The 21,760-nt window shown below is 44.0% G+C and overlaps 1 protein-coding gene across 1 annotated transcript in view; it reads right to left on the bottom strand.

The window, feature by feature from the left end:
* Positions 1-10,383, bottom strand: part of SLC9A2 (solute carrier family 9 member A2) — a 38,419-nt gene extending 28,036 nt beyond the window's left edge. Inside the window, exons 1-2 of the mRNA XM_055702473.1 lie at positions 9,950-10,383; positions 3,929-4,392 (exon numbers count right to left, since the gene is read on the bottom strand). Of these exons, the coding sequence (XP_055558448.1) occupies positions 3,929-4,392; positions 9,950-10,223 (738 nt within the window). The 5' untranslated portion in view covers positions 10,224-10,383. The remainder of the gene's footprint in view (positions 1-3,928; positions 4,393-9,949) is intronic.
* Positions 10,384-21,760: the final 11,377 nt, after the last annotated feature.

Consider the following 21,760-nt stretch of genomic DNA (forward strand, 5'->3'; position numbering starts at 1 on the left):
AATTACTTGGTAACAATGATGCCCTCAGGATGAGTCCACATGGGAGAAGTGTCCTTTTTCACCCTTCATCTTGCTGCTCTGGGGCAGACTTCCAGCCTTTTTGCCCTGTCCCTTGTTACTATGTCCTCTGCAGGACAGGAGGGCGGTGTTAGAGGCTTCACTAGTTTTCCACCTGTTTTGATGTGTACACCTTGGGGATTTACAAGATGGGAAGTACACCAGAATAAAGCCTATTGACAATAGGTGTGCCTTTGTTGGTCACTTTACAAGGACCTCTCAGCCTGCAGATTCCCAGGACTCTATGAATCACAGATTGGAGAAAAAAATACTGTTGGCTTCTGTTGCTTGCAAGGACAGGAGTTTCCCTGAGTCACTTATTGAAACTTGGGACTACTCCAGAGTTGTGTTACTCTTCAAGACACCTACAGAATTTGACCTAGCAGAACACTCGCTTGGTATGTATTAGGGAAGATGATTATTTTCCTTAATTAAGAGTTTCAAATAGCCTTTTTTATATTTTAAAAAGTAACTATATAAATATATATAAGGCAAGTCTCCACAGTAAGGCCACTGAGACCTGCTTGTAAAGAAGGATATGATTTTGGTCTACTCAAGCAATAGCTTTTCCATAACATCACCTCATCCGCACAGTGAAGTATTCACCCTGCAAACAGAGCGGAGCCTGTTGTTTCCACAGACAGACATCCCCATAAATCTCAACTCTGCTGCCGTAAGTTGTTCGAAAGAAGAAAAGCAATGTTCTTTGTACTTCAGATCAAAACGAGAGCGCAGTGGTAGAAGCAGCAGCTAGGACTACAGAATGTCATGAACATGATTTTAATCTCATTCCTATTGTTCTTTATTTACACTGCAGTAAATGAGATCAAAATCAGGTTCACTTCCCTTTTACTCCACAGCACTTCAGTTTTACAGCTCTCTCTAAACTTTCAGGGGAGTTAGCATCAACTCTGGTCACATTTCGTAATCCATTTGGGTATGAGAATGGGGGAGGGTGTTCAAGTTCAAGATCTGCCTTTAGTCAACACTCTTCAGCTGAACTCGCTGAAGGTTACATCAAGGATTATTAGTCACCAATCGCTTTTTAATCTTGTTTCAGAGTATATCTGCTCTTCCTGGACACTAACTGCTTATTTCATTAGTTCTCAGCTATCAGTTTTTAATTCTGAAATTACTTTAAAGCACTCTAAAATAATGTTTTCAGCAGAGATGGAATACAGATCACTGCTGTAATGTTTTCTAAAGTGGGAATAATATTATTGTAATGACACTGGCTCCTTCTCTGTGATTTTAAGCCCAGAATTGGAATTTGAACTGTTAACACTCAACTTCAACTGTGACCTTGCTATTTAATATCATTGTGCCAGTTATCACTGACCCAGTCTTTCCGTAAGGCACCAACGGTGAACAAGAAGCCAACTGGCAAACATTGTCCTCAGTCAAATTCAAGCTCCAAAATTCCGTCAGTGGGGGAAAAGGATCATCCAATTGCATGGGCATATCGCAAAAACTATCAGGCATGAAAGCATCTGAGAAATGCAGCAGAGCTGAGATTCCTGAGAAAGTACACGTCGCTTTGTATCTAAAATGAAGGTGTGGTAGCACATTTTCTGAAAAGTGAAAGCATAGATGACGCTGCTATCCTAATAAAAGCTTTCATTAGAAGAAGCCAGGCAGTGCAAGCGGGATAGCAGGAAGAAGGGCTTAAAGTATTTAGAAAGCACGTTTACTAAAGCCATGCTGTTCTGCACTGCCCATCTGTGCAGCCCCTGGGTTTTTTGATACTGCAGTGGCTGTAGGAATTAGGCAGCTTCCGTGGATGGCCAGCCTGCGTTCAACTCCCCTCCTGCTTCATCCCCACATCCCACCGGAGGCACATGCCAGGGTAGGTGGGACTCAAGGGCTCCGGCAAATGGAAGCTGGAAGGTGCCAGGCTTTGCCTGCTAGCTAGTTTCATCAGCTCTCTGGGTAGCACAAGGGCAGAGGAAGGGACACTATTTACAAAACATCACCTCCTTTGAGCAGACAGTGGCATCACCCTGGCAGTACCACGGCAAGGAGTGACCTGGCAGCGCTGCCTTGGCCAGGGGAGATGAGGTCCTCTAAGGGCACTCCAGGGGGGGGTCTGTGTGACAGCCTGGGTCCCATTTTAAGAATAATCACATGATTGCAGGTGTGCAAATTCATAACAAGGACCATTAGCAGACCAATGCTTAGCACGTGGAAACTACCTGACGTCCTGCCAAGTGCTGCCTTTAAGCGATAGCTGGGAAGCAAGACCAAAGGTACTCTAAATTCCTTCCACTCCTTCGTGAATATATGTATGGCCAGTATGTTACTGGGCTGGCCCTGCAGATTCCTCAGAGTATCTCCCCTGTGTTAGGGGCATCTGGGCCAACATGCCCTGAGACAAAGAAGGCAATAATGACGCCTACAGGACAGCCGTGCATCATGGTTACTAAATTGCCATGCTAGCACCTATAAAAATGGTGGTTCGAAGTAACTTGCTATTGGGCAATGGCACGCATGAATACTTCCATCATCAGGATGCAGTGTTCTCCTAGCAAATCCCTCTGGATTAACTGCTGCTCCAGTGGAAAGGTGATTGATTTTGTGATTGGGAAAAATTATTTTGGTTGGAAAAATCTACCCAAAAGAAGTTTTACATTAACATAAACCCAGACCTTTTTCCCCCAGAAAAACTTGTATAAAAAGAATTCCACCGTATGAGTGGCCAGTACAAGTGAATAGACAGACACAGCTATGGATGCAGTGCTAAGCCTTTTGAAACTCAGTATTTACACCCTCTTATTTTCAGGACTGGCTTAAGTACCAGTTTAATAATGGCAGCCGGTTTCAGCTGTAAGCTAATGAAAAAAGCTAGGCTTTAAAGCAAGCCCATAAGAGAGGATGCAATTCAGCTGGCTGGGTAGCAACAGAATCAGGTAAAGCATGAAGCAAAAGTGAAAAAGAAAACAGCACTCCCACAGACACAAAAGAAATTATCAGTACCAAGGGTCACGTTAGATGATGAGATATACATGCATTAAGCAGATGAGGCAAAGTCCTACAAAAGTGGAAAACGGAAGGACAATTGTGCATAGAATGGGATAGGAATAAGAAGTCAGTGACAGAGACAGGGAATGTATGGACCCAATTCGTGAATCCTTCCGATCCTTCTGGCATATGAAAAACTGGACCTCTGAGTCTCACAAAACAGCATCCCAGGACATAGCTGTCACAGGCAGGATTTCAAGTAAGGCATGGATAAATGGAGTAATGTCCCAGCCACGGTGTCATCAGGTACAAATGAGGAGCATTGGGGGTGTTAATGGAATTTGCGAATTGCTGTCCTCAGGTCAGCACCACAAACCCAGTCCAGCTAGTTAATGATTAGAAATTACTGCTTCCAGATGCCTGTCCTATCTCATCTGTAGCCTGGGACAAACGTATTGGTGGTCTCAGGGCAGTTCCAATTGGATGGGCACATGCAAAAGGCCAGCATCAGCCGGGTCCTGCGCCAACACAATGACTTGCCCATTCTCCCTGTGAACATTCTGGGACACCGCACATCGACCCGTTTCCCTCTCCTGCCCCATGACATTTCTGCAGGTGAGGAAAAACTCCAGTTTCTGATTACGGAAGTAACAGAATTCAAAGATACAGAAACCAAAGAGATCAGGTAGTAAAATCCCTAGAGCAAATACGTTACCATTACACATTACTCTGGTACAGTAAGACTACCATAGTTTCTGAATCTCAAGTTCAGAGAATTACAAAAACACAGTAGCACTCCTTGACTTCCATCTATTAGCAAGCTGTAATAACCAGATACAAAGCAATATAATGGAGTGATGTGCAAACAACCATTTATCATTTTTATCAGCTAGTCATTTACCAAGTAACTTACCACAGTTATAGCATCATTCAGCAAAGACTCTCCAAACACCAGGATGTAAAGCTGCTCATTGACATGAATATTTTCAAAAACAGCTAACACCGCCACAGGATCCACAGCTGAAATGAGGCTGCCAAAAAGCAAATTCTGCAGCAATGTGATATCAGTCAAACCAAATGCACTGATCTGGCAAATTCCATAAAGTGAAATTCCAATGCCAATGGCATTCCAGAGCGTGCCCACCACAGCATACCAGAATATGGTACCAAAGTTCTCAAAGAAAAGACGAGTTGGCATAAAATATCCAGCGTCGAGTACAATGGGTGGTAAAAGATACAGGAAAAAAACATCACTGTTCATTACAGGCGGAGACTTCTCCTCTGCTCCAAAAATAATCCCACCAAGAAGCAATCCAACCAGAATAAGGAGACAGCTTTCAGGTACTATTGAGGGCAACTTGTGATACAGATGAAAGCCTTCAAAGGAAATTCAAACACAAGAAAGTGAAGTGGTTATTTGTACAGAATCCAAAATATTATTCTGGATTCTATTATCTTAGATTCTATAGGAAACAAACAGTGGTTGCAGGGCAATTCCATTTTCATTGCAAAGACTGAACTGGACAACCACAACAGGTCAAGGCGAATGTGTCAGCTAGGATGGTTAATTCAGTTAATTTGGTGGAGAGACAATTCAATAGCCAGGCGTTCCAGTTAATAGCTAGGCTGGCTGGGGAACTGTGTGCAAGGGTTCTGTTTGTGAAAGCGCGGGGGGTTTGCCATGTGGAATACTCCAGAAACAAAACCCAAACGGTTTTCTAGGGCAAATTACATCTCACTAGAGAAAAAAAAAAAAAAAAAAAAAGTCATACTAACCACTCCTTCCTCCATGTACAGCTTCACAAAGGAGTTTAAGGAGTACATTAATTTTATTTTTACAAGTCTTCTAGAGTCTCAATGCTAGGGAGTGGATCCAGCATATGACCTGCACCCAGTCACCCATGGTCACTTCCCCAGCCACCCTGAAGAAGCACTTACAGACACAATTACTCTTTTAATTTTAGCAGAGCCTCCAAATTAATTTCACCAGAAGCAACATGTTTTCCATAAAGTGACAATAAGTTGTAGCTTGTATTATTATGCTTGTTCTTCTGTATCATGTGAATTGTGGTAGTGTCAGGAGTCTCTCATAAAAATCTGTGCAAAGTACTGAAAAAATGGATAAAACCAGTTCTGAATGAGGATTTAATGGTTGAATGTTCCTCAGCCTACAAAAACTCTTGAAGCCATGCAGTTTTGATTTAAAGATTTCCATTAATTATAGAAGTTGGCTGTTGTAAGGATAATTTTGGTAATGAATGGGAAAAGTTTTGAAGGAGCTCACTCTGGCCAATCTAATGGAATGATCAACCTTAAGCACCAAGGTCACATTCCAGGTCTTAGTGATGCCAATCTTTTCCAGGCTCCTCCTTATCTATATTTGGCCCACATAATTACATAGAAAACTATCCACACCCACAAGATCCCACAATTCCTGCCTAACTAAAAAGCATTTAAATTATTTTAAATGAGAGCTGCACGGAAACACTGGGTGTGGTAATAACGGGCGTCTATTTCAGTAAAACCATTTCAGTAAAATTCACACCTGTAGTTGAAACAGTTAAACTAATGCAAGCTTGGTATAGTTCAAACTAATGCAAGCTTGGTATAGCTCACATCCAGTTTCCCAATGTCAGGCTTCTGTATCTTCTAAGACCTATCTTGTTAATTCTCCCTTCATCACAGATTTTTTTCCAGGTAAAAGAAAGCCTGAACTTATAATGACAAAAACCAAATGGTTAAGAAGGACCAAGGGGAAAGCTGTTTTAATCCACAGATTTTTTGCTTACACATTCTATAACGGTGAAAACTATTTTTCAAAGCAAGCAGCTCAAGCTGCATTTTCTTCCCTTCTGGATAAACACAGACTGGTTTTTAATATTTGGAAACACAGCCTATGTGATTCCTTTGAAGGACTGCCAAATCCACCATCATTCCTCGAAACTGTAATCACCAATATCCTATTTTAGTAGAACAGGTATTGACCCTGGAAACACAAGAATTTGTGGTTGAAGACTTGACTCTTCACCTTTCAGCCACTTCCACATTAACATTTTATGGTTTGCCTTAGTTTCTGCAGTAGCACAGTGACTGAAGTTTCCCCGGAGTAAGTATATTTTGCTAAAAGATTTTTAAGCCCTTCAAAAGTATCTCAAATTATTTTCACAATAAAAATTGAAAAGGAGGGAATTTTTGTAAATGCAGCTTTTAATGAAAGCAAAAAACATCCCAACCAGTTGTAACGCAACAGCAATGAAGTGCCCATTGTGAATATAAAAATAAAAATCTGCTTCTTTCCTTCTTTACAAGTCATTCTTTGGGAAGTTCACACCCTCCCAGAGCTTTTGGGACTGCGCCTCGTCTATCCTTAAAGGTAGTGGAAAGGCTCCCACTATGTTCAGTGTCCTTTTTATCCAAGTAAAGAGCATCGAAACTCCTGAAAGACTGCCTGCCTCCATGCAAAGCATTCAGAGGTGATCAGGGACAGGCTGGGGTTCCCCATTTAAAGGCAGAGAGCTAGGATTTAGAACCCAGTGCACATCAAGTCAGGCACAGGTGCCCTGCAGAATGAGGGGCATCTTCTCTGCTCTGATGGATCCACAGCCACATGGTCAGGAGCGTCCTGGGAGCAGATCCCCTGCAGTACATGGATACTCAGATTTTTATGTTGAACCCAGGACTACAGCCATTTTCTCCTCCTCTGACCGTGTTCTTGGGATCCTGAGTATGCAGTGACCCAACTTCAACAGTGTGGAAGATGCTTACCCTCAGGCCTTTGGGCAATAGGACAAGTGAAGTGCAAGCTCACTGTTCTTCAAGCTAAAAGCTTCCTATTTCTTGGATAAAATCCAGCACGGTCTGATGCTGGAAAGGACACTGAGACGTGTACTTCTGATTATACGTGAGTTTTCCAAGGGCCCTCCGAGCAGCTTAAAACCTTTTTTCAGGAACAAAGTGTTGGAAGGGTATCAGCTCAGTTCCCAGAAGAAACGCTTCTAATCATACATTTGTGATTAAACGCAGAAGTAAGTGTAATCTGTATCAGTTAGACAACATTGTGCAGGTTTAACAGCATAAGAATTAAGCAAAACTGAGAGGTAAGTAGGCTAGTCTCACTACCTAGAGACTGCAGCATACTTCGGGTGCACTGGGTCCCACCTTATTTACTCACAGAGTCCACCAGCATGTAACATACCTCCTATGTGGTATCACCACACAAGATAGTAAGTAAGTAGAGGTAGCCAGAAAATAACAATTCCGTTCAAGGCAATTTCTTAGATTTCAAAATGTGCCCTTGTTCTGTGCTGAAATAAAAAGCACCATGTTTCTAATGTCTTTGTGAAAATGTACCTTGTCAAAATGTTTGAGTTCTGCTTTACAACTTCAGGTTTTCCTTTCTCATGCTGTCTTTCTTGCTCCCTCTAAACCTAGCCTACAATGACATGATCACAGCCAGGATCGGAAGAACCTTTCAGGTAAATCCCCCTATAAAAATCAGCGAATGCTGGAACATTTCAGCTCCAGTGAAACTGCTCTCCAGTGAAGACACATTTGTTCAAAAAGACTCGTCAGGTGATAAGCAAGTGCTGCAACAGAATTGCCTTTGGGATCCTTCACACATTGTGAGAGCTGTTGTTAAATGCGGCCCTACCTTCTGAGCAACCTGCCGCTGAAAAGACCTTAGGGCTCCGTTCGTAAAGGTTTGCTACCCGGCAATGCCAAGCGTAAGCATTCAGCACCTAGCCCCAGAAAGGAATTTGCGATGCCAGATTAAGCACCGAAGTTTCCTGGGCAGCATGTGAGTCTTGAGGTGGATTTCATGCAGCCTGGCATGACAGGGGTGAGATGCCAGTGCTGCCTAGCAGGAAACACTGGGGAGAGGAATGCACGGAACAGCCTCCTCGCTCTGCTCTCTGGGCTACAGGCAGTGAGACGGTCTGGAAAAAAACCCTCCGTCCCTTTGAACTGAGACACACGGACCACTCTTAGTAACAGAGTAGGACGTGGCAGAGCTGACATTTCTGTATCTCGGTGGTTAGAGAGCTGCCCATCTGGACTACCTTCAATATAAAAGAAGGCACAATCAGTGCTGTGGGAATGTGACCTGGGAGCGACAGCAGCCTATCCTGGGATGGTTTACCTGATGCACTCACTGGATAAGGAAGCACAGACAGAACTCCAGGAGTAAGAACTGGATGTTCCTAATTCCAGTCCCGGAGTCAGGGTGCCTGCAGATAGGTGTGGTGAAGCTGAGCACTGCCACACCTACGGCCTCTCCTGGACCTGGCCTTCATTGCTTGGCGCATGCACGCTCGTAACAGCAGAGGTAATGCCCTAGATTAGCCACACTGGCTTTCATTTGGTATAACTGAAGGGATTTAAAAATCATATGCATTTTTCCTCATCTGTGCTATATGCGTATTTACTGTAAAGCACTCAGATCAGAAAATTAGTTAAGTAATTTTTTTTCTTTACTTTTTAGATGCCTATGCACTAGCAAAATGTCATGGTAGCTGGAATGCACAGTCCTATATAAATTATATATTAATGTGCATGTATGTGCACTTACATTTCAAACAGCTTCCCTGTAATCTTTAATAAAACAAAAACTTTTTTCACTAGTCAGCTTATTCAAGAGTTCTTGCTGCATCTAAACCCAGAAGCCAGAGCACTTTTACAGCACTCAACTGGCTAAGTTCTTTATGAAACTCTGTATTTTCTGGCTATTACAATTCATGATATGCTTGAGCATATCACATTTGGACTCTCTCCCAATTCTGCAACTGCCTAAACACATACTCAAGACTAAGCATGCATCTTTAATGCATCAAGATGCAAGCATCCTTAATGCATCAAGATACATGCATCCTTAATGGATGCAACATACAATATTTCTGCAGAAAGTAATGCAGCCATAGCAAGTTGCTGGGGTAGATGATCAGGCCCTCAGCCACAACGCTAGCTGTGGCAGCAGGTAAGTGCAAATTGCTGGTTTTGCAGACTCCTAATTAACCTGGCCACTAACCGGAATGTGACAGTCTATTTAAATGCCACCAGCAGAAGTCGAAGTTTTATCAAAATGAGTATGACCACAGATTTTTATGGAAATCTGTGCTGCAAATTCAGAGTTCTGAATCAAATAACTGGAGTGCGAGTAAACAAACCTTTGTTACCACGGATTTAATCCTTACATTAAGACTATCTTCTAGGTAAGAAGACACAAAGTTCATAATTTATAGAGACATACTGATTTTAAACAGCTCTTTAGTACACCACTTCCTGACGTTCCTTAGATTGTTACACTGTGCCCACTTCTCTGTTTGGGAAGTAGAAAGCTCATTAAAAGCATTACATACGAGCTGCCCAAAACTCAGTGAAACTATGCAGTACAAGTGTGTTCCACATGAGGGAAGAGGTGGCCTTCCTTACTCATTCAGCGCTGTCTTTTTTTGCCTTTCTCGGGACGCTAAGTGAATGGTGGGAAAGCAGGAGGAGGCTTACTCTACGCTCATAAATATTTGCTTTCCATCGATCCGTTGTTCTCCTCTGAAACTGTCATTATGCCCGGTGCTACTTTAAGAGAAAGAAGGCAGCGCTCAATGACCGCAGGGCGAGCGGGGGAAAGTCAGCCGCGCACCGGGTGCGCTCCGGGGTTTACAGTCCTCGTAGCCCGGGGTTTGCGCGCCGCTGCCGGGGGCTGGAGGTAACCACCGCTTCTCTCCTCCGCACGTTTCCTCACCGAGAACAACCCGTGTCCTGCCAGCCCTGTCACGCCCGGGCATCCCGCCCCGCGAAGGAGCATCAGCCCCGGCCGCCCCCGCCCCCGCGCCCCCGCCGCCGGGCACGGAGCGCCCCAGCCCGGCTGCCCGCGGCGGGCCCGGGGGGGCGGCCCGGGAGGGCAGGGGAGGGGGGGTCGCCCGAGGGCCCCGCTCACCGATCTTGGCGAGGGAGGCCAGCAGGATCCAGAGGGTGATCTCGAAGGGGATTTGCACGTGGGGGTAGTCCAGGGTGAAGACGTGGAGCCGCGTCTCCTCGAAAGCGGTGCCGCTGGGGCTCGGCGGGGTGCCGGTGCCCATCGCCGCGGCGCCGGGCAGCTGGCTCTCCGAGGTGGCCCGCGCCTCCGCCGCCCCGGCCGCCAGCACCGCCAGCACCGCCAGCACCGGCAGCAGAGGCGCGGCGGGGCGCGGGGGGCCGCCGCCGCTGCCCATGGCGTCCCCGCTGTCGGCCGGGCGCGCCGCTGCCCTACGGCCCCGCGCCGGCCGCCGCCGCCACCATCCCGCCGCCGCCGGCACCTGCCGCCGCCGCGGCCCCGCCGGCTCCGGCTCCGCCTCCTCCCCGGTGACGGGGCGAGTCCCGGCGCGGCGCCGCCGGCCGGCCGCGGCGTCCCGCTCCCTCCCGGGCCGCCCCCGGGGCCGCCCCCGCGGGGCAAAGCCGCGACCCGGCCCCGCCGCAGTCGCCGCCGCCCCCGCCGCCCCCGGGCCCGGGCGGCCGCTGTCAGGCGCCGCGGGAGCGCCCGGGCGGGGGCCTGGTCGCAGCCGCCGCCAGGTGCTCGGGCTGGGAGCGGGCCAGCCCGCCGCCGGCCGGCCGGGTACCGGCCAGGGGGCTCGGGCACCGGGGGCAGCGCCTGCCCCCCGGTACTCGCCGAGGCGGCCGGGCCGGCGCGGAGACGGGCGCAGGCGGCAGGGCGCCTCTGGCTGCGGGGTGCGCCGGAGGAGGCTTGTGTGCAGCGCAGTAACGCACCTACATGCTGTATGTGTCGATGGAAACTAATCTGCAGTGCTAACACACTCCGTGTGGACGTGTACACGCCTATCTATACATAGACGTGCGCCTCTATATGCATATATCTATAAGTAATTCACATACCGAGAGAGAGTCTGTGTATGTATGTACATGCATATGTCCGGACGTGTGTATCTATATACATATGGATGAGTGTGTGTCTCTATATATTTTAATAAAGTAATTTTCACATGTGTATGTATATGTATATGTACAGATATATATGTTGCCATTACCAATTACAGGAAAGGTGCTTCTGCCAAATATGTGAAACCAACATTCTGTTCCCACTAATTAGGAGTTAAATGCTGTCAGTTTATAGAGTTACAAGAACACATTCTGTTTACATACATGTATGTAGGTTCGTATATTTGTATATACATGCCATATAATGCATACCGTATAATATATGCTATATAAGTATACTATATCATGTATTCAATAAATAGGATATGAATACAGATCATCTGTGTGTTGCCCTCCATCAAAAACATGATAGGCACAATCCTGTTCCTGTTAACTGAGAAATGTACATTCTGGCAATTCAGAGAGTTAAATGAACACACTGTATAAACATACACGAGCATTCATACATACCATTTGATATATGTGTATATAAATACATAACTAATAATATATTTATGTGTGTGTGAGTGTGTGTTGCCAGTATTGAACGTGTCAGTCACAAACCCCTGTTCCTGAAGGCAATGGGATACGATTCCATCAGACACTGCTGAGCACCAGCTTTCTGTATTTCCTGAAAGAATGGAATCTCACCCATGATTTACTCATGACTTCACCCCTTATGAGAAAGACAGTATTCCAAAGCTCAAACTCGTAAAATCTTCGTAGCACACCGTTCTGCGTGCCTCTAAGAGCAAAGCGTATCTGTCTTTACTTCAAATGAAGCAAGAGGTAAGAGCTCTCCTTTTGTCCCCAATGGCAAAAGGTAACCGGTGGCTACTGTTTCTCTAGGCTAGGGAGTTAAAGCTCAGGCTCAATTAGCTGAATATCTGTAGCTGTCAGTTACCCCCAGAACCTGAAGACAGGGCACTAAGCCTGTTTTTTATGACAGATTTAAAAACACGACACTAATAAAAGGTTTTTCTTTTATTTTATCTACAAGTCAGCCAGGAAAACACCTTTGAATATAGAACCAGCGTATACACCATCTAACCCTCTAGCTGCATGTGGTATCTTCACAGGTCCTTTTACTTGTTATAGTAGATTCTCTGAAGTAAAAGAAACAGATAAATATTGCCAGTTCTGAGGACATTTCTTTTAAATGGGGAAAAAATACAAAAAGAAAATGCCCTTTCATTCCTGAATCTCCTGGTCCCTGTTGGAAGACCATCCATAAAAAGAGAAGCCTAACCCTCAGGTGAAGGAGATAATATTATCTCCCATGTGCAAATCATACTGTAAACCATAAATTTAATTCTGTCTACAATCGTAAGATCTGTACTTGCACATCTCATTTTACAACCTTTCCTGCAGATGAAGAAAGCCTTCCTGAAAATACAGTTATGTAAGTCTCAATACCTGCTCTCCTAAGAGCAGTGTTACAGATCCTTTCTAGTTATCTGCCTGCAGGATATTGCACTGGACTGAGAATAATGTCAGTGAAAAAGCATTGGCAAGAGCAAGCTGGCCAAGGCTATTGGAAGTATTGTTATTTACACACTGTCCCATCTACCCTTTTCTCTAATATCACCTCATAATCCCCCTCTGTGCTAGGGTTCATGTCCCTATTCTATAGTCAGAGCAGAAATACACTGTAGACCAGGGAGGTGGACCACCGTCCGATAGCCCTGAAGGTACAGAAGCTGCCAGACCAGCATTTGAAAATCATGAACAACTGGCTGAGGATCTTCAGTTTGCCACAAGAGGTGAAGACTTTGGGTGAGAAAGTGCTGAAGCGTACAAATGTGGAGGAAAGTCCCTTCTCACGGGAAAAGTTCTTCATTACTGCCCTTTTCATTACAGGCAGCAGAGGGATGAAAAAGCCTGACTTCTGCTTACTGGCAGAGACAGAGTGATGTTTTGGCACCTAGGTCATGGCAGACACAGGAATGTAGACCCCTTCCTCGGGGCACCATCCACATATTTGCCATTATTTGTCCTTTTACTTTCCTCCTCTCCAAAAATAAAAGGGCACATGCAACAGAAATCCGTCTAGCTATGACACTGCTCTGGTTCTGGGTACTAGACTAACTTTCTTTTGTTATAATGTTATGAAGATGAGAAGTTGGTAAATGGGAAGAAAAAAAAAAAAAAAGAAAAAGGAAAGGCATCATTAATCCTGAGGTTGGTGACTTACATGCCAGTAATAAAAAGGGTAATAATACATTGACACAGAATCAAAAAAAACTTGGAGAGCAAAGAAAACTGGAGTTGAGATTAATTGCCGGAGTTGATACTGTCTATTGTTACACCAAAATAACCCATTTTATGGATGGATTATATAGATGAGAATATCCAACATTTGGATAGGAACTGCCTTCACAGGACTGGATGACAGTTAGGCAGTGGACCGTATTTGACTCTGGAGCTTGCTGAAATAGATGCAGTGAAGGCCAGCACAGCCTAAGGTGCTGAAGGTCTTGTGGACTTTCTCCCAGTATTTGCGGCATTGCTTTTAATTGCCACCAGCACTGTGCAGCTGGTCCCACAGATGCTGAAGTGTTTCACCACTGGTGGAATGTTTTTAAATCCAGGCAGAGATTTGCCTGAGACAGCAGCATGGGGTATGATATTCTCTCTCCTTCACCCAGGTGTCATGAGACAGCAGCAACAGGTTCACTCCCCTCCATCACCCTTCGCACCGTGCCCAGCCCTGCTGGTACCCGCACAAGAAGCCATGACTTGGGACATCGCCACACAGAGAAAAATATTCCTGAGCCTCAAAGCCGCCCAGGAAGGGGAGGGAGAGGGGTCCCCTCAGCCAGGGAAAGCAACAGAGGAGACGTGAAGGTGTGTCCCTGGCGCCACAGTGTCTCGTCATGGCTTTGCCCCTGACAGCTCAATGCATCTGCTCCCACTTCAGAACAATTTTCTGGCGGGTCACTCCGCACCATTTCAGTGATAGCACAAACAGAAAGCACGTACGCCGCACTTGCCTGATTGCAACTGATCCATAGAGGACTTCCCACCTTGCCCGCACCAATGCCTCACTGCCCACGCTATGCCGTGCCATCTGCACCCCGGTGTACTTTCATCTCTTTAATTCTGCTCGCAGGCATTGTCTGTTTTACCAGATACAGTGCTAACAGCACTTCACGTGACAAAGTGCATGCTATTTTATACATCAAGATGGTAACTCACATAATTCAGTTTGTTTATCTTTTAATCCATTTATTGATTACTACTGGAAATTACTACCAGAGCAAGGAACTGCTCAGGCTACCCACAGAGTGCTGTTTAGGAAAGAGAGGTATTGGCAGTTACACCATGCAGGTTTGCAATAGCTCAGGTGGTTTGTACAGGTGTTATGACAGTTTGGTTTTATTTCTGCTATAGTGGGCATTGGGACTTTTTGTTGTAGGCGTGGCTTTAACTTACCGGGTTGTATGTCATCTGTTATTACTCCAGCTTTATCTATATAGTAGGCACAGACCTATCTTTATCTGCTTTCACAATTGAAATAAAATATGCTGATTTGAACAAATGAGTTCAAATTTTCATCATTCAATTTTAGAGATTCAAAAAAACACATGAGGTCATATTTTCATACTTAATTTTCTGACCTCTTTTATATCAAGACTTTCATATCACAGTAACATTTCTGGAAAAAGTACTGTGACTATTTCAATAACTAGATCTCCTACTAGCAATGTTACAGGTGTTCTCCAGTAAATATCATCCAAAAAATAAAAATTGTTTGGGGAAAATCATTAATATTTATAAATACATATTTATTAATATTTTTCTATAATTTTCATTGCTGTTTTAGTTTGACAGACATTTTAAGCAGATAAAAAAGAAGATGTCTTCTGCTGCTGATATTTTATTTTGATGGAAGTTAACTGTGCAAAGGAGCTTTTAGGTTTCATACTTAAATTTTCCCTGACACAGTCCAGCTAGCAGTATTGTAAAATCTGTGTTCCTGGTTTAGAAAAAAAGTATAAATTTCACCTTTCTTCTTAGCCACTTCTCTAAAACAGACAAAGTTTTTTCCAATTTTCCTCAAAAGTATAATACAGGAGACTTAACCAGGGACCATCTTTCTGAAATACATCAGTGTGTTAGTGAAATACATTTGTCAAAAATTCTAGTATTTCTGTTAGAACAAAGAAGGAAGTTTTCAGGTTACCTCCAGTAAAAAGGTGGTTCTTCTTGACATCTGCAGCTGCATGGGAATCACAGTAGCACAGGGAAAAACTATGTAACAGGCACCAAAGAGGTGACATAGATCTTTTTTACTTATTTAGAAACAGCTTCAGTGGAGATTTAAGGATTATAAAATGCAAACGTGTTTGACTGAGAGTTATTTTCTCTGGGAGGGGAGCTGGTGGCTTACCTACATGCATTATGTTGACAAACATTCTTAAAGTCTCTCTTCCATTAGGGGTTAGACTCTTTTTGAGTGCCTTGTCATCAGGGCCTTGACAGTGTAACTGTCTCTAAATCCATTAATTAGTGAAAGAATATCTTAGCTATCGAGTGATTTATTATATGAAATCAATAGTCCATTGAGGACATGTTTTTCCACAGCCTTTTCCAGGGCTGCTTAGCAACCACCCCCATAAACCAAGTCCACCAGAGGCATTATACCTTCCTCATATGGGCACTTTAATGGCAGCAATTTAGTTGCGCAGGTCTGAACTTTGCTACGCTCCCTTAGGGCCCTTACGATGGGAACTGTTTGGTCTGTGCAGCTCGGTTTTTTAATTGGAAAGGGTTGAGGAAAGGGCACAGGTACCAGCAGCCACCTAGTTCTCCAGAACGTGAGGAGTGGCAGAAGCAGCAGGCCGCACGGCTACAGGTGCAGAGCACAAAGGAAGGAGCATAGCTATATTTTTAATCTTCAAAAGCAGCCCCATGGAGAACGCAGCAGCAAAGCTGAGCCTGAGTTTGTGGCACAGAGCGGAGACAGCTGGCACTGAACGCAGTGATCAGCTCTGCTTTGTCGGGGTCTCCTGCGGCTGCAAGCAGAAGCTTCCACCTGGCAGCACTCGTTGCAGTTATTCCAGCATGAAGCCCTGAGGGAGCAACGTGTTGTTGCTTCTGCAGATTATGGGCAACGGCCTCCCCAGAGCCAGAGCTAATCTGGGTATCAGAGTAATTGCACCTGTGTGAACACTCTCCCGAAGACTTCTCCTAAGGCCTTCCCCAGCTGGCTGATATGCAGACAGGCACTTCTTCTCTCCGTGAGTAAGCATCTCTAGCAGGTTCAGCCAGGAAGCTCTGAGAGAGCATTTTGTGCCTTATACCAAGTAACAGAGAGGCCTTTGCAGTGCTGCAGGGCATCAGCATTAAATGTCATCCTGAAGAACAGAAAAGGGACCTGCCGTCAGCTCCTGCAGGAGGGCTAAGTGATGTTTCTAGCTCCAGAGGGACACTTGCAACCCAGGAAGGCTAATAACCCACGATGTTAATTTTTGCAATTACTTGAAAGTAAACTGCACTTCTGTTCATAAACCAGGCAAGATCGAGAGGAGCTGCCCAGAGAGGGGTTGTGCTTTTTTCCTTTCTTTCACTACTTGTGTTCTAGGTGATCTGGGTATCGCTAGAAAATGACATTGTTGGGCACATTTGCTGGAAACCCAGAACCAGAGATGACAGACCGGTCTCCATCTCTGAAGGATTAGAACAATTTAATTGTTTAATCGCTAAGCAACATGTTTAATGTTTAAACTGTAAATTCTCTCTTTAGCTCATTCTGCACCAGGACACTTAGTCATTGAATGATTTCTGAGGCTGTGTCCCCACACTGGCTGTCAAAAGTAGCCACTGTTCTCCAGCCTGGCACCTGTCATTGCCATGAATACAGAAATACTGATTTAAATGTTTAACTTTTGTGGGAAAAAAAGTTAATGACTAAAAGAATGCCTCCAGTTTCAGCCTTACAATGCCATCATGACCAACAATGAGAATTTTCTTTTGAAAGCAGAGTTTGATAGGTTTATAAACATATTTTTGAATGATTTCCCTTGAGGTCAAATGTTGGAGCTGGTGACTGGAGTGATTCCTTTAGTTCTATAGTCTATATTAACAACTCTGGCAAACCTCTGTTTGTAAGCAGCAAGGTAAAGGCTAACCCAGTCCTAGAGTCCTGGGAGGTCTTCTGATAAGCTACATTTCCTACTCCCTCTTTGTCAGTAGATTAATGGCACTAACGTGTTGAATAAATGCTGCTTTCAAAAATGCTGAGGGGTTGTTGTTTTTTCCCAAAATCAAGTTTCGGTTACAATTTTTTTCAAGCTGTTTTGAAGCAAGCAAAAAATGCACTGAGACTTGCTCTATCTTGAATCAAATAAACTGCTATCTTATTCTCTCCTACCATGACCAGTTCCTCTGGTCCAGGAGCTTTCTTCTCTGTACTTGCACTCAGCTCATGAGCACAGCCTGAAGTCTGCTTCCCCCTTCACCAACGAGCTGGTTTGTACAGGCACGGCAGGTTAGATTTAGGCCCTTGATAAGGGCTTTTCTAAGAGGAATCAGATCTTCAGGAGGAGTCTAGAAATGCTTACTTAGGTGCCCTACAGAACATCATCCTGTAGTCAGTGATGCAGGTCAGTTTATAACCAGAAGCTGGAGTTGCTATGCATATGTGGGTACTATAGGGAACTAGTCACCCTATGGCCCCTTCCTCACTTGCCCCTTTGTTTCTGACACTGTCTTGTCTCCCGCCTTTACACCAAGAACTCACCTGTAAAATATGAATACACGCACCCTGTGCTTGCTCAGTCAGAGCTGACCAGTACTGGTCATCACTGAGCCAAGAGGAACCATCCTTTAACAAGGGCATAAAAAACTACCTTAGATCCTCCACAATCCTCAAAACTGACTCTCTGTCTTGAGTGAAGCTAGACATACCCCACTGAAGGCAGGGAAGCGTTCCTGACAGCTGAAGCAGAAGCAGCCCTAATAAAAAGATGGCGTTTTGCAGTTTGAGTTGCAAGGCAGTTTGTGAATTGCTGCAGTGGTCAGTCAAAGAATTAACTGCCTGTATGATAATACTGTGTATGCAGGGGTTAAATAGTGAGCTTATGTTATGCAGAAAAAGAATAAACCTAAAGTAGGTGGCGTTTTCTATATGCTATGTATAACTTTCTGTTAAGATTCAGAAATACACGTTGTATGTCAGAAGTTGATGAATTCTCACTTCTTTTCAGTGGCTTTAGTTTATGTTTTGCTTATCTCTTCCCAGTTTCCCTTATTTCTTATTTCTCTTTATCCAGCCTACTCACTGAAGATAATTGGCCATTGCTTGCACCTCTTACGTCACCCTATTTTCACTGCAGAAGGTTAATAAACGCTTGCAGAATCTTTTAACTGTTGATCTCAGTTGCTTGGCTTTATGACCAGTAGACAGCCAGTGTGAACCTAAGTTTTCCACTTGACTTGGTGGAAGTTTAGCTTTAAATTTTACACAGAATGTTACATATGGCTTGTTTTCAATAAAAATCAGTCAAGTTCATTGTTGTTCCAAAGTCATGTGTAAAAATAAACCTTCCTCACCTCTTCACGTAATCCTGTCCTTGGGAAAGTTAGCACAGAACAATCAGGTGAGAAATTAATGAAAATCATTCATTCATTCAAGAAGAAATATCATGGGAAAGTCCCCACGCCCCGTTGCTGCATAAAGATAAAGTGTGTTTGAGAAAATACAGTCAGTGAGCCTGTGAGAGTTAAAAGAAAGCCTTTGGTTTGAAGTTCCCTGTAGGGACCATAAACATAGAGTCAAAAGAACTATGGCTCTTAAACTCTGCCTCTCCGGTCTGGAAATAAAGAGTAGGGCATTCAGCTGCATATGAACCGCCCTGCCTCTAACCTGCAGCCCAAATTTTAGCGCTTCCTAAGTGGAATAGCATCAGTGTGGGGAGTTAACAGAGCCTCAGTCTAAAATACTCAGTGGTGCAGTGGTTAGAGCGAGCAGCAGCCAAGCATCAAAATCCTTTGTTTTATAGAAAGAGCTTTCTCTTGATCTCAGCGATGATATGGCTGAACCCCATGCCTCATTTAACTGTCCAAAAGAGTGTAAAGAAAATGAACAATATTTTCATTAACAGAGTTTTCCAAATAAAAAAAAGAAAAGTAATAGGGCAAATTACTAATATAAAACTTTTTAAAGAGTTTTAATGCCATTTTAAGTTGGAAAGATGGATACAGGAGCTTTCAGGAATGGAAAATGTGGACACTTCATTGGGAAGCTTCCAAATGAGTCGAAAATTTTTATTAACAAACTAATAGTCGCTGGCTGTTATAGAAACAAGCTAGACACATCGGCATCATAAGTAAGATGGCAAATTTTCTTTGTCTCAGTGAAATGACTTCAGTTAATTTTAACAGCATTTGATAAACTTCTTAAATGCAAGACACACACAACTTATACCGCTGGAAAGATCTGATGAACCCTTTCGGTGGCCACAGTCCTTTGGTGATCATCAGTGTCACTTGACTTCCATACTGTCTGTATCTACCTATATTCTGGGTTTGATTATACTGGCATACTAAGAGTTCAGGAAAGAACAATTTTGCTGCTCCTGCATGGTCTAACAGCCAACCTTTTACATGTGTGTGTGTATATATATATATTTTATATCTATACATTTACACATGCAAATATATGTCTAATTTTACATATATTTTATATATCTCCATGTAATTAGCTCTGATCAACAGTCCTACATATTAAATAATTTCTCACTTTCTTCATGAATGCAGCTATTGCAACTGGAATCTGCTCCTGTATTTTTAAATCATTTCAGCTAGGCATAAATCCCAAGCATTTACAAGTTATAAAAAAAAGCAGTAGGATTTGATTCCACAAATACATATGGGGATCACAATGTGAGCATACTTTTTAAACAGAGAAAAGGCTGCACAGGGAATAAAAGAACAAACAAACCAAAAAAACCCATGAAAACCATTTTAATAAGCATAGCAGGAAAGTGTGGAGGAATGGTAAAGTGCCTTCTGATGCCTACAAAAAAGAAATCTAGTCACAGAAGCCATGTCAAGATAGCATTACTATATTAAGAAAATTGTATCAATTTACTTATATTTTAGCCTCTCTCTGACTGCTTTCTTGTGCAACTGTCTTTCTTGGAACATTACATCATGGAAAAAAAGGGTGAAGCAATTATGTTCACAGCCATTAACTACTGGTATTTTTTTTTAGTTTCTCCTGTGTGACACACCATTTACATCTCTTAAGGAAGGAACATACTGCCAAAAATCAGAATTAGCAAAATTTCTAGCAGGATTGGGTAAGGGGTTATTATCTCTTGATACACAGAGATAAGTAAATCCCATTTTCCATTTGCAGACACCTTGGAAAATGCCAGGAAAATAATAATGCTCGCTCTGAGGAGAGGAACAGAGGCTGCATATCCGTCCTGTGCAATCAACCTCTGCTTGTGTTGTGGTGAAGTAAGTTTGTCACATAAGCAGTTTGGTTCTCATCTCAGCTAGACCAGCCTGTTGGTGACAGTCCTGTAGTGGCAGCAGAAACGATCCCACAATGTTTGAAATAAACCAGAGCAGCTAGTTATCTGAAAAACCTCAGAGAGGACAGAGGAATCAGCCTGACCTGTGTTTTTTATTGTAGAAGTCAAATGCCTTAAAACTTGAAGCTGCATGAATTCCAGCAGTGAGGAACTAACAAAATTTTGACCGTACATGTAGTCCAGCTCTGGCAGCAGGATTCCCAATCCAGCTGAGGGCAATACACATGTGGGCAGATACGTTCTTGGGGAAAAACGGCTGGCTGCCTTAGATGAACATGGGCACAGGGCTCATGGTACAGATGATGATACAGCTGTTCCGGTTCTGGAAATTGCTTTTTTAGAGCTAATGCAAGTATGTTGCTGGGTACAAAACTACAGTAAAAAGTATCAGCACGCTTTTAACAGCTGCTCACAAGCTCAGCCCTAGCACCATATAAAATGTGCACAGGAGCTGCTCATAGGAAGATCAAAATCTATTAAAATCCCTTCAACTCCTCAGTAAAATATAGTTGTTTTTTTTTTTTTTTTTTCAGGATGGCTCATCTGTCCTTTAGCAATGGCACCTGAGCTCCTGGTAGGGCTCCTGGAAAGCAGCAAGCACTTCACAAGGGCCTGCTTGCTGCTTCCCAGTACAGGTCCATCAGTCACTGCCTGTAGATGCTGCCTCTTACAGCTGAGCATGAAAGGAGCCCCGGGCTGATAAAATGGTGCAGACAGCTGAAGCCAGATGTGGTAGATTCCAACACCTCACTTGTCCTGCTGCTGCTATTAAAATCACAGGCCAAGCTGAGCAAGGTGCTTTCTCCCTCATTGTTCACTGTGGTGGGATATGAGGTTTGATCATTGCTAAAAGCCTTGTAGCTGTGTGCACTTTTGAGGTCTTCTCCAAGTGACTACCCACAAGAGGGGAAAGGAGCCATGGATGAAAGGTTGGACTAGACGATCTCCAGAGGTCTCTTCTCAACCATTCTATGATTCTGTGGTGAGAAGGGATTTTACCTGTCAGCTCTGCAGTGGTTGCTACTCTGGGAGCTTTTGATGAAGCCTTCTCTCCTGGGATTGAGCCTCAGGTTTGTCCCACCTGCAGCGTGTTAAAACAGGATGAGCTCAGAGATGCAAATTGCCAAAATCACCATGGTCAAAAGAATGGCAGGTTCAGATGCAGTTTTTGGAAACAGGCATAATTGTTAGGGTTCAGAGCTGGCACTGAGAAGTTGGCTTCTAACTCAGGAGGTCACTCAAACTCTGGGCTTGGACTGTCCGATTTACCCTGAGAATTCATGCCTGAA

Source organism: Falco cherrug, chromosome 2 (genome assembly GCF_023634085.1).
Source record: "Falco cherrug isolate bFalChe1 chromosome 2, bFalChe1.pri, whole genome shotgun sequence".
Lineage (NCBI taxonomy): Eukaryota > Metazoa > Chordata > Aves > Falconiformes > Falconidae > Falco > Falco cherrug.